This window comes from Staurois parvus, unplaced genomic scaffold (assembly GCF_062004578.1).
Source record: "Staurois parvus isolate SC_StPar_1 unplaced genomic scaffold, SC_StPar_1.0 ptg000358l, whole genome shotgun sequence".
In the NCBI taxonomy this organism is placed as follows: Eukaryota; Metazoa; Chordata; class Amphibia; order Anura; family Ranidae; genus Staurois; species Staurois parvus.
In genome coordinates this window covers 3492543-3506429 of record NW_028318154.1, presented here as the reverse complement: position 1 = coordinate 3506429, position 13887 = coordinate 3492543, and the positions used below count along the sequence as shown (strand labels likewise).

At 39.9% G+C, this 13887-nt stretch overlaps 1 protein-coding gene across 1 annotated transcript in view; it reads left to right on the top strand.

Moving 5' to 3' along the window:
* Positions 1-13887, top strand: part of LVRN (laeverin) — a 202497-nt gene that overhangs the window by 117944 nt on the left and 70666 nt on the right. The window contains exon 4 of the mRNA XM_089684834.1: positions 11836-11962. Within this exon, the coding sequence (XP_089540960.1) occupies positions 11836-11962 (127 nt within the window). The remainder of the gene's footprint in view (positions 1-11835; positions 11963-13887) is intronic.

Below are 13887 nucleotides of genomic sequence, written 5' to 3'. Positions count from 1 at the left end.
TTATTTATTTATTTCAGTCAGCTCAGGTAGTCATCAGATAGCCAAACTGACAAATTGAGAAGAAGTTGTACAGCCCGACTGCAAGGTGTATGGCTAATGTATACTTAGAAATCTTCAGTGACAGTTGAAATAAAAGTTTGAGTCTGGTTATAACGATACACATATACAGGTGAAACTCGAAAAATTAGAATATCGTGCAAAAGTTCATTTATTTCAGTAACGCAACTTAAAAGGTGAAACTAATATATGAGATAGACTCATTACATGCAAAGCAAGATAGTTCAAGCCGTGATTTGTCATAATGGTGATGATTATGGCTTACAGCTCATGAAAACCCCAAATCCACAATCTCAGAAAATTAGAATATTACATGCAATCAATAAAACAAGGATTGTACATAGAACAATATCGGACCTCTGAAAAGTATAAGCATGCATATGTACTCAGTACTTGGTTTGGGCCCCTTTTGCAGCAATTACTGTCTCAATGCGGCGTGGCATGGAAGCTATCAGCCTGTGGCACTGCTGAGGTGTTATGGAAGACCAGGATGCTTCAAATTTGCATGTAATGAGTCTATCTCATATATTAGTTTCACCTTTTAAGTTTCATTACTGAAATAAATGAACTTTTGCACGATATTCTAATTTTTCGAGTTTCACCTGTACATTCTTGGATACCTCACCAAGAGCAAAAGGCAGTAGGAGATTGCGCTTTGCTAGTTTGAAACGCCACGTTGTAAAAGGCCACAGAGATATACTTCTGCAACACCAATGTAAGGATTATTCCCTTATCTATAGAAAGAAGGGAACAGCTGCTGAACAATTGTAGGTTTGCAATGTGCTGGAAAATCTCTGCATAATGAACACTATCAATGTTCCCAAATGTTTGTCACCATCTGGATCACCTCAGCATGGCTCAATTACTGCAGATGAGGCCAAAAATGTATCCGAAGTGAAAACTTTTTTTTTTCTTTTAATTTATGGATAGAGTCTGGTTAAATCATGTCTCAGGATTTTTGGTTGTCTGTATGATTGGGAAGATTTTTGTCCCAGAGACACAACAGTTAGGGCTGGTGCACACCATAGAAACACAGTTTGGATACATTCCGGATGCCTTTCGGCATGTGCATTTTTTTATGCAGTCCAGCGCATTTTTGATGCATTTTGGTGCATTTTTGTTCACCTTAAATAAAGACGTGCTTATCTGGTGCGTTTTTGATTGGGTTGCAGCAATACCGTTTTTTTATTGGCATGTTTGAGTACCAATACTATTACATCAGTACTCGCCAATACCAGTTTCCGATACCTTTGCAGTGCGATTTGAGCCCATACAAAATAAATGAGCTCAAATTTCACTGCAAAGAATCGCATGTGATTTGAATAGTAAAGCAATGCAATTCATGTCTCAATCACATAGTTTCCCTGTGGGTGCGGTGCAATTTGAGCCATTTGTTTTGTATGACTCAAATCGCATTGCACCTGCAGGGAAGCCACATGTAATTTGGACAGGAACAACACCACATTCCTGTTCAAATCATGTGTGATTCTTTGCAGTGCAATTTGAGCCCATTCATTTTGTATTGGCTCAAATCGCACCACCAAGGTATCAGATTCAGGTATCGGAGCATTTGCACAAGTACAAGTACTCAATTGTAATTGTATTGTCACCGATACCGGCATCGGTGCAACCCTAGTTTTGATGCATTCTAGTACAGTTCAGTGCAGAAAAAATGCAGCATATTCTACTTATTTTTCTGGAACGCCGTCGGAAATCATATAACCTATCATCTATGCATTTTTGATACAGAAAAAAAACACACTGGACTGCCTGTAGTGTGAACCGGCCCTTACAGGGCTGTGAGATCATTCAGAATTTATTGACAGGTGCAGTTGACCTTGAGCTGTTCTTGTATTCGCCTAAATTTGTCATGGGAATGCAAAACCCATCTAAAGTGAAAAAAAGTCACAAACACAGACCCTTACCCTAGGTTCACACCTAAGCGTTTTCCGCAGTGTTTTGCAGAAACGCACTACAGTCCATTTAACATGATTTCCTATGGGACACGTTCACATCTCCGTGTTTTTACTCCGTGTGTTTTTTGGAAAGGGTCAGGGACTTTTTTAAATGCAAAAGGTTGCATTTTTGGTTCTATAGATTTCAATGGAAATGCTGCAGAAAAGCATAGTACGTTTTTGCTGCGTTTTTGCCGCATTTTTAATGCGTTTTGAGTTTTAAATCTGCCTAGCAACAAGAAATATGCATAAAAAAATGCATCAAAAACGCATCAAAAACGTGCAAAAATGCACTGCAGAAACAGATCAAACACACACTGCATAGGTGTGAACCTAGCCTTAGTCAGTTGTCACCAGAACAGTTGTCCTTAGAAGATTTCCCTTTACCTCCGTGTCCCAAGACAATTGTAAAATTTAACATTTATCATCACTTTGCATTCCAGGCACAACAGAGAGGTTAACTCTCCTGGCTTTAAAAACCTGACAAAGGGTCTAACCCACTCCTACTAAAAAAAAAAAAAGCTATGGCCTTAGATATACTGTACTAAAGTACATGCTTTTCTTGTCAATTAGGCCATGCGTGGCCAGAAGAAGAGACAGTTTTTATTTCAGTTGCATAGATAAACAAAGTACATGTGTGATCTGCTAAAAATATCTGTTCAGAGAAAACAGCTGCACAGTCTGTGCTATGCTACAAGTTACATCAGTTGTATAGTAAAGCAATGAAAAGCAGCCTACTCAGGAGGGAACAGTGATGAAGCACAGGATGTCCACATGCATCAAAGCAACATATTGTCTATCCTAGGGACAGCAGGTCATGGAGCGCCCTAATCTGAATATTGCTAAACCTCTTCTTTAGATAACACTGCAATAAAAAATCCATGTAATGTTCTTGCGTTAGCAGATGTTACATAGAAGAGTGACAGCAGATAGGGTCTGCCCCCTTTTTTGTTTATAGATATAGACAGATTGTAAGTTCCACGGAGCATCCCTCTTGTATTGAACTGTATTGTTGCTGTATTGTCCCCGTTATATTGTAAAGCGCTGAGCAAACTGTTGGCGCTATATAAATCCTGTATAATAATAATAATAATAATAATAGACAGAGTATAGATAGCATGTGTAAATTCACTTATTGTTGAGTGACTCACTACCTCTGCTGGAAGTCTGTTGCAAGCATCAAGTACTCCTTTAGTAAAATACCACTTTCTAAAAGTAGTTTTAGACTCAGTTCACACCGATGCAGTGCGAGAAATGCTGTGAATCCTGTGCATTTCCTACACCGCGGTGCAATCGCATGGCGTTCATGCAATTTGGTATGGGTGTCAATGTTAATTTAATGACAAACGGAAATAGATCACAAAACACAGCGTGATTGCCAGAAATGTACAGGTAAAACAAAGGGTCCTGCACCTTTTTGGTGTGGATGCAATGCTATTTGAGCCATACAAAATGTATGGCTCAAAGTGCACCGCATAGATATTGCATATAATTCGCACAGGTATGCGGTGCGATTCCTGTGCGAATTACATGTGAACCCAGTCTTCAACTTTCCATCTGCCAATTTGAGGTCATCATGTCCCCCGTTCATGATATTTGCTTCATATTAAAAATACTGCCCTGCTGAGCCTTAGTCCTCATGCACGCTGGACATTTTTACAGCGGCTGTTCTTGGCTTTTTCGTGTTTATTTCTACAGCCAGAAAACTCCCCAGCATGTTATCCTATGTGTCCATGCACACACAGACAGTAATCAGCGTTTTTTGGCTGGAAACAAAACAGAACTAGTGGGTTTTTAAAGGAGTTTTTTTAGCTGTAAAAACACTCTAATGCTGAAAAACAAGGCAAACCGGTGTTTTTGGACTTTTTTTGAGCAAAAAAAAAATTTGTTTTTGTTAAAAGACGCTAAAAACCACAAATGTGCAAAAACGCAGGGAAACGCAGCAAAACACAGCTAAACGTTAATGCAGAAATGCTGAAAACTCAAGTTTTTAACGCGACTTTACACAGCTACCGTTACCAGCGTCAGGGCCGTGGATAAAGGGGTACCACCAGTCCTCCTGTATGGGGTCCAGGCCAGTAAGGGGGCCCAGGCAGCTGAGTGAATCAGATGTGGGCAGGAAGGGTGAACGGGGAAATTAAACTGTGTTTTTTTGTGGGGATGGGGGGCCCTGTTAGGTTGGCTGTATGTCACCCTGTGGTTTGGGGGGGCCTATTAGGTTGGCTGTAAGGGTCCCCGTGGATTCTAACAGCAGCCCTGACCAGTGTTCTAAAATTGCCCAGTGTTCATGGAGCCTTATTCACACTCTTAATGACATTAACCCTTTCTGCCAGAGTCATTTTCTGCACACTTGTTAAAAACATTAGGCCTGAAGGTTAATTAAAACCCCCAAACAGTATATATTTTCTGAAAACAGAGACCATGGAAAATAAAATGGTGGTAGTTCCAATTTTGTTTGTCACAAAATATTAGTGCAGCAGCTAATCAAGTGCCAATTTTCAGCAAAGAATACACTAGCATTAATTGTAATGCACACAAAAATGCAAAATATTGCCCAATTTATTTCTATAATATACTGTATATAATATGAGGTTGTGCCAAATAAAAAGATACCCAGTCTTAAAATTGCATGTACCCATGAAACAGCATCAAGCTTGGGTACCAAAATGTTCCATAGGTGACACTTTAAAAGCATTTACAAACCATCATTTTAGAATTTACCATGAATAGTGGCCCTAGAATTGTTACTCTCATTCCAGCATGCACAGCAATATGTAGCATGTCAATATGTAACACAGTCAGCGTTTTCATATGTAGGCTCCCCTGATGTGTGCATTTGTATGTATTAAAAACGTGTAAATAAGTGAGCGCCTTCCAAGTAGCAGCAGCTGTACACCAAAGGCACCATATAAAACCTTCCAATCCACAATAATATACAAAAAAGGTGCAGCGCTAAAGCACAAATAAATGAACGTATATACACATGCACAAAATCATGCAACAAATGTAAAGTGATACTGTGCACTCATATATATGCCACTATATGGTGGCTAATATAACGTGAGGAAAAATTGCTGTGTCCACAGATAAGTCCAACGTGAAGATGTGAGCAAGATCTCAACCGATCTATAGATTTCCAAACGACACAGACTGTGCACACGGTGAAACAGTGAGGATACAGATTACGCACTCACCAGATGCGCAACCTTTATGCGCTTTTATATAATATAGAGACTTCCAATATGTCATCAGAGGTCTGGTCAGGTCCCCTTTGTTATCCCATACTTTGCACTCAGCCTTCTCATTAGGTGATGACCACTCTATGGATGTACCTGGCTCCCACAGGAGCTCAGAAAAAACAGAGGAGGCCAGTAGTGCAATATGTCTTTAGGATACTTTATTCCCACACACAAACAGATGCTAATCAGGTACAATGCAAGGAATAAAATTAAAATGAAGTACTGACCCAGTGTAAAGTTGCCGCCGGGACTCCTCGTGGTGCCGGCGGTATTAGCGTCAAACAGCTGCAGCCCGACTCTGACGCGTTTCGAGCAAAAAGCTTTTAGTCATAGGGTTTTTGGCGCTACATTTGTATGTATGTTTGTGTATGTACATGGGGACACAGGGAGGTGCAAAGTTTTTTTTGAGGGGGCATGTTTAAGTGCTTAGGGGTACATTTAATTTAAGTTTTTTTTTTTTACTTACCTCTATGTGATATATGATTACTTACCTCTATGTGATATATGATTACTTACCTCTATGTGATCAATGTCCTCTATGTGATATATGATTACTTACCTCTATGTGATATATGATTACTTACCTCTATGTGATCAATGTCCTCTATGTGATATATGATTACTTACCTCTATGTGATCAATGTCCTCTATGTGATATATGATTACTTACCTCTATGTGATATATGATTACTTACCTCTATGTGATCTATGTCCTCTACGTGATATATGATTACTTACCTCTATGTGATCTATGTCCTCTATGTGATATATGATTACTTACCTCTATATGATCAATGTCCTCTATGTGATATATGATTACTTACCTCTATGTGATCTATGTCCTCTACGTGATATATGATTACTTACCTCTATGTGATCTATGTCCTCTATGTGATATATGATTACTTACCTCTATATGATCAATGTCCTCTATGTGATATATGATTACTTACCTCTATGTGATCAATGTCATCTATGTGATATATGATTACTTACCTCTATGTGATCAATGTCATCTATGTGATATATGATTACTTACCTCTATGTGATCAATGTCATCTATGTGATATATGATTACTTACCTCTATGTGATCTATGTCCTCTATGTAATATATGATTACTTACCTCTATATGATCAATGTCCTCTATGTGATATATGATTACTTACCTCTATGTGATCTATGTCCTCTATGTGATATATGATTACTTACCTCTATGTGATCAATGTCATCTATGTGATATATGATTACTTACCTCTATGTGATCTATGTCCTCTATGTGATATATGATTACTTACCTCTATGTGATCTATGTCCTCTATGTGATATATGATTACTTACCTCTATGTGATCAATGTCATCTATGTGATATATGATTACTTACCTCTATGTGATCTATGTCCTCTATGTGATAGCATATTTATAGTGACAAGTTCTCTTTGAGACATCAGGGTTCTATTAAATTAGGTTCTTAATAGCTAGGAGAGATAAGTGAATAGACTTTTGCTGGTTCCTCTCCCCTGTATCCTGCAACACCTGACATGCAGGTCCTGGGCCCGCAAGTAGGATGACAGAGTCAGGGAAACGTGATGTGGGGGGGGGGGGGGAGCGGCATTTCTGGGGGTCCATGGAAGTGATTGGATATCTGCACAGCCACCTGATCGCTTCTATCTGAAATCCAATGTTGCCTTGTCTGAATTTTAAGACCTACGAAAGGGTTGAGGCCCCTTTCACGATTTAGGTTTCCAAATAACTTGGCAATAGCAACAAAACACGCTGCGTGTGGTTGGGTGCCATTATCCTTCAATAACACCCTAAATGCGCCACAATTCTGCTGCACAACAAGATTGCAGAGCAATCTCAGCAAACCACGCCTTTAGATACAAAAATACACAGACTGTGCTAGTAAAAGATGTAAGAATAAAGAAATAAAAGTGTCCGTAACAAAAATATATCTAAATCATACTGATCCCGAAACATATCATAACAAAGTTAAATCAATCATAAAGTCCCCAAAAAATAATTTAGTAGTGAAGATGAAGAAAATTCAATGGAATCCACCAAGTGTATCCACCACCAAATAAACTGAATAAACTCACCAGAACAATATGCTGATTATGTTATAAACCAGCAGAAGCGCTTTTCTGCTCTGGGAGCAATGATCTGTAGGCTTGGAAAAACCGATCTCCTCTAACCCCAGAGCAATACTCTGCAGGAGACTCTGTGACTCTGTAGATCCACTTCATTCATATCCCATCCTATTCAAAGGGTGTTGGAATGGCCACTCGGAATATACAAAAACAGAAGCTCATGGTGCAGTGACTCCTAAAATCGTTGCTTTATTAAAACTAAACACACTTACAAAAAACGGTGTCCAGACGACACCAGCACAGCCAGCATAATCAGATGCCAATAGACAGACCCAGCCACACCAAACCATGCCTTGCCAAAGCTTTTCGCCCAGACAATTGTATGTGTAGGAGTGGGAGTGGGTACCTTTAAAAACCAGATAACCGCTGCCACCCCCCAAAGAAAGTTTTTTTAAAAAGTTCAAGATGAGGGGGGGAGGAAGCAAAAAAGCAGAACTTATGCAGGCCATAGATGGGTCGAAAATCGGCCGATTTTCGGATTGTTAGTGGGCTATTTGGTCGGCTGTTTTTCGGTATTTTGGCCGTTTTTTTTTTCTGTAAAGTTGGAAAAAAATCGGCCGATTTTGCCGATAAAAAATCTGCGCATGAGCAGTGACCTGCAAGAGGAAGACAAAAAGAAGAAAAAGAAGAGGAAGAGGATGAAGAAGAAGAAGAAGAGGATGAGGAAGAGGAAGAAGAAGAAGAATAAGAGGATGAGGATGATGAAGAAGAAGAGGATGAGGATGATGAAGAAGAAGAGGATGAGGATGATGAAGAAGAAGAGGACGAGGATGAGGAAGAAGAAGAGGATGAGGATGTAGAAGAAGAGGATGAGGATGAAGAAGAAGAGGATGATGATGAAGAAGAAGGAGAAGAAGAGGATGAGGATGAAGACGAAGAAGAAGAAGAAGCAGAGGATGAGGAAGAAGAAGAGGATGAGGATGTAGAAGAAGAGGATGAAGAAGAAGAGGATGAGGATGAAGAAGAAGAGGATGAGGAAGAAGAAGATGAGGATGAAGAAGAAGAAGTGGATGAGGATGAGGAAGAAGAATAGGAGGATAAGGATGAAGAAGAAGAAGAGGATGGGGATGAAGAAGAAAAAGAAGAGGATGAAGAAGAAGAAGAAGAGGACGAGGATGAGGAAGAAGAAGAGGATGAGGATGTAGAAGAAGAAGAGGATGAGGATGAAGAAGAAGAGGATGAGGATGAGGAAGAAGAAGAAGAAGAAGAGGATGAGGAAGAGGAAGAAGAAGAAGAAGAAGAAGAAGGAGGAGGAGGATGAGGAAGAAGAAGAAGAAGAGGATGAGGAAGAAGAGGATGAGGATGATGAAGAAGAAGAAGAAGAAGAAGAAGAGGATGAGGATGAAGAAGAAGAAGAAGAAGAGGAAGAAGAAGAGGATAAAGAAGAAGAGGAAGAGGAAGAAGAAGAAGAGGATGAGGATGAAGAAGAAGAGGATGAGGATGAAGAAGAAGAAGAAGAAAAGGATGAGGAAGAAGAAGAAGAGGATGAGGATGAGGAAGAAGAAGAAGAGGATGAGAATGAAGAAGAAGAAAAAGAAGAAGAAGAAGAGGAAGAAGAAGAAGAGGATGAGGATGATGATGAAGAAGAAGAGGATGAGGATGAAGAAGAAGAGGATGGGGATGAAGAAGCAGAAGAAGATGAGGATGAAGAAGAAGAAGAAGAAGAAGAAGAAGAGGATGATGAAGAAGAGGATGAGGATGATGAAGAAGAAGAGGACGAGGATGAGGAAGAAGAAGAGGATGAGGATGTAGAAGAAGAAGAAGAGGATGAGGATGAAGAAGAAGAGGATGAGGATGAAGAAGAAGAAGAAGAGGATGAGGAAGAAGAGGATGAGGAAGAAGAAAAAGAGGATGAGGATGTAGAAGAAGAAGAGGATGAGGATGAAGAGGATGAGGATGAAGAAGAAGAAGAAGAAGAAGAAGAAGAAGAGGATGAGGAAGAAGAAGAAGAAGAGGATAAGGATGATGAAGAAGAAGTGGATGAGGAAGAAGAAGAGGACGATAAGGATGAAGAAGAAGAAGAAGAGGATGAGGATGAAGAAGAAGAAGAAGAAGAGGACGAGGATGAGGAAGAAGAAGAAGATGAGGATGTAGAAGAAGAAGAGGATGAGGATGAAGAAGAAGAGGATGAGGATGATGATGAAGAAAAAGAGGATGAGGAAGAAGAAGAAGAGGAGGATAAGGATGAAGAAGAAGAAGAAGAGGATGAGGATGAAGAAGACAAGGATGAGGATGAAGAAGAGGATGAGGATGAAGAAGAAGAGGATGAGGATGATGAAGAAGAAGAGGATGAGGATGAAGAAGAAGAAGTAGGATGAAAATAAGAAGAATTCCAGTCCAGCAAAAAGTGTCTCTGCAGAGAGCTCCGCTATTTCTGACAGTTCTCTGACAGTTCTTTGACATTTACAGCGGTTGCAACATTGTATCTATTTGTTTCTGAATAAAAACATCTGTATCCTAAATGGAAACAAATAGATACAATGTTTCAACCGCTGTAAATGTGAAGGAACTGTCAGAGAACTGTCAGAAATAGCGGAGCTCTCTGCAGGGACACTTTTTGCCGGCTGTAGAAGGGATGAAAATCGGCCGATTTTTTTTACCATTGATGGTAACGTCGGCCGCTTGAACGACCGAATTTTCGTTTTTTAAAAGAAAAATCTGCCGTTTTTCTCCCCATCTATGGCCTGCATTATCCTTTTGGGTGAAGTTCCACTTTAAACAGTCCCAACTCAAGTGTATAAAATATTAGAAGGGTTGTTACATCAAAAATATTACTGAAGATGTATTTTTGCAATCCTCCAAACATAGTGCAATTGTTATTCAGTTTAGAATTTGTCCTGATGTCTAATGATTTAGTAAACATGATTTTTTTTTATGTGAATAGTTTCCATCGCCTGTTAATTATTCTTTGGCTAATGTCTGGATATATTGCATGAAAAATAGATATGCATTCTTTAACATTCCATAAAATGTATGGTTTATTAACTGGAACATTTTTTTTCAAAGTAGATTTAAACTCCAGCTGGATAACATATAGACTTGGTTCACATCTATGCAGCTCTGCATGCCATGTTTGCATGACAGCCCATTGACTGAATGGGCTGCAGTGCCTGCCTTTTCTGCATCAATACAGCTGAATGGAAATTGCATGGTGCTTTTGTACCATGTGTTTTCATATGCAAAGAACCATACCACGTTTTTCAGTGTGTGGGGGTGCCATTAAGAGCTAATGTCGCTCCCCTTTGTTTTCTTTAAAGCAATGTGTTTTTTGTGCGGCTGTATGTGGGTGCAGAGATGTGTGTGACCTACACATATTCCTGCACCCGCACAGATTTGAGCCTAGCTTATGGGCTCTTACTGGCTGCGGCAGCCCTTGCCATCCGTTTGTAAAGTGATCCAAAGTGGATTGCTTTTTAGAGGGCATTTGACAGATATTGCTTTCTCACAGAATGTTTTAACCCTGAAAAGGCTAAACCAGCATGCCACAACCATGTGCATTATATGGGGTTGCAGGGTGGTTGTGGCGTGACCCCATATACCTAAATTAGTCACATTCAGCGTCGGTGCCACCCACTGGTTGTAACATATGGTTTCATTTTTCCAATGGCCACAAAGCATTGCATGTGTGCAGCCCTGAGGGGCCCTTCTACATACACTTGCTTTAGCTTTGGCTGCACATCATGCTCAGGACTGATTTCCTGATAGAACCTCTTTTTTGGAGCTAATATGGATGAGCTCTGTGTGTCATTTATCACATATACAGGGCACATGGGTGGCAAAGGTCTATTTCTAGCAGTAACTCATTTAGGCAAGTCATATCGCCTCTTCATTCATGAGCAAGCTCAGCTTTTTGTTGGGACGACTTGAACTTAGCTTTTCACCTAATGGTTCATAAACTGTACATATGACACTTCATACATTGTCAATGCAGCATAAAGAAATACAGCTCCTATGTATCATACTCTAGAACCGTCAGCATTATCACCCTTCACAGCAAGATATAATTCACATTTTATTTAAAAAAACATGTTCCTGCTCAGGGACGAATTTCGGGTGCCTGTGTAATATTTATCTGACATAGATTAATGAATATTAGTCATTTATTAAAAAATGCTATAGAAGTCAAAAGGCTAATATAGTTAGAACATTCACAATATACAAAAAGAAGCATATTTTAGTCTTCTACAGGGAAAATATGCCCACCCTCACAGTTATTAACTTTTGTATCACTTGACCCTCCCTTTTTCATTTTAGGCTCTAACAAGCAGGGCCTTCTTATTCCTCCCGTATTGAATTGTATTTTAACTTTACTGTCTGCCCTCATGTTGCTGCAAAAACTGTTGCCATCTATATAATAATAATGTATTTATTTGTACTTTATTATATCCATGCTTTTACAATATTGTAATGCTCTATTTTACTTTTTTTTCAATAGATACGAGTTTGGGCGCGGAAGGAAGTAATACAAAAGGGATATGCAAACTTTGCTTTGGCCATTGCAGGGCCAATGCTTTCATTTATGGAGGATTTTCTGAATGTCTCATATCCACTGCAGAAAACAGGTGAGCATGGTCCTTCATGTATTACCAGTAGATTATGATATAAGCCGTAATGTTTTTTAAATCAATTGCTATTGGCTGTCAGTTTATTGAAGCTGTGACATCTTGGGGTAGAGACAGTAAAGATTTGATGCTGGACAACTTTGGCACTAATAAGTATGCATTTTAGGGGTTAAAGTAATGTTAGGTTAAGGTTAGGGGGAGGATGGGGTTAAGTGTTAAAATTATGATCAAATAATAGTTTGCCGTGACGGTCCCCACTGATCCTTATTTTCCCTATTCTTACCTGCCTTTTTATCTTCTGGAATCCTGAATAAAGTGGTTGTAAAGTCAGTTTTTTTTACATGCATTCTCTGCATTATGGTAAAAAACCTTCCACTGTCTGAACCATTGGCTCCTGCTGCTGTCAGCAGGGGGGTGAGACCAAGCCTAGCTGTGTGTGTCCATGGACAAACACAGCCCAGCTTGGGAGTGTACCTGTCCAAGTGCCCCCATAGCAAGCTGTTTGCAAAGGGAGAGCTTAGAGAAGAAGAGGAGCGGGCAGTGCCAGCGGAGGACCCTAGAGGAGAAGGTTCAGGGCCACTCTGTGCAGTACTATTGCACAGAGCAGGTAAGTATAACATGTTTGTTATTTTATGACAAAATAACAGGTCCACTTGACAGCCCCCACTGATACTTAACTTCCTATACTTCCCTGCCAGCCTTTTCATCCCCTGGAGGTCTAAATTTAAGTGGTTCTAAAGGCAGAAGGTTTTTCACCTTAATGTATTCTCTGCATTAAGGTAAAAAAAAAAAACCTTCCACTATTTGAGCCACTGGCTCCCACTGCTGTCAGCCAAATCCCGTGAAGAGGGAGCAGGGGGTGGGGCCATGTCCTACTGTGCGTGTCTATGGACAGACACAACCTGGCTTACCCTAACAATGTCCCCATATCTAGCTGTTTGCTATGGGAGTACTCAGAGAAGAAGAGGAATGAACAATTCTGGTGGGGGACCCCAAAAGAGGAGATTTGGGGCTGCTCTGTGCAGTAGCATTGCACAGAGCAGATAAGTATGACATATTTGTTATTTTAATGTAAAAGAAAATAAAAGTCTTTACAATTACTTTAAAAGCACTGTGTAAGCTTCATGACATTCTGTGTCTGGAGCAACACACTGACCTTCCCCTCACATTTCAGGGTTTTGATCTGCTCAGATGCCAAGCATTTTTTGGAGGAAGGTCTCCATACATGCTCCATACCCAGAACTAATGAGTATATCACAGGGCTGGACAGGCAAACAAAACTGCAGGAAAGCAGTGTAAATGTAAGCATCAGAAGAAGCAGGTAAGGGCTATGGAGAATCTGTCCCTTGTGTTGGTATGTGGACACCTAGAATGCAATCAGCTGCCATTGTGCTCTGATATGCTTCTGGTGTGTCCCTGCACCTTTAAGGAGGAATGTGTACTGTCCAGGTATACACGCCCTTCATTTATCTATTGCTATATATGCTCCAACATGGAGACTGTCGCAGACTAGACTTAGGACCACACTATACAGAGGGGTCTTGATGAGACAGTGTAGCTTTAAAACTTCTATTTTAATGCAAATTTTTAGACAGAGTTTTTTTTTTTTGCCGGCTAGCTTGAGTGTGCTGGGAAATACATTTTGTCTTGTTTAATCTGTCACTCTACTCGAATAGGCAAAATTACAGGTATGCTTTAAGTGCTAAGCTTAGTATGTTAAGGGGGGGGGTACATGTTAAGGGTTAAACAGTAACTGTTAGGTTAAAGGTTAACGTTTGATGGGGATTTGGACATGTATTAGGTGCAGGCCAGATAATATTAGGATTTGTTAGGGGTAATGTTTAGAGGGGATTTGGACAAAAATGAAAGTGTATCTAAAGTCAAACTTGTTTTTTTTGGATAGGATGGTCAAGGGTTTGCTGTCG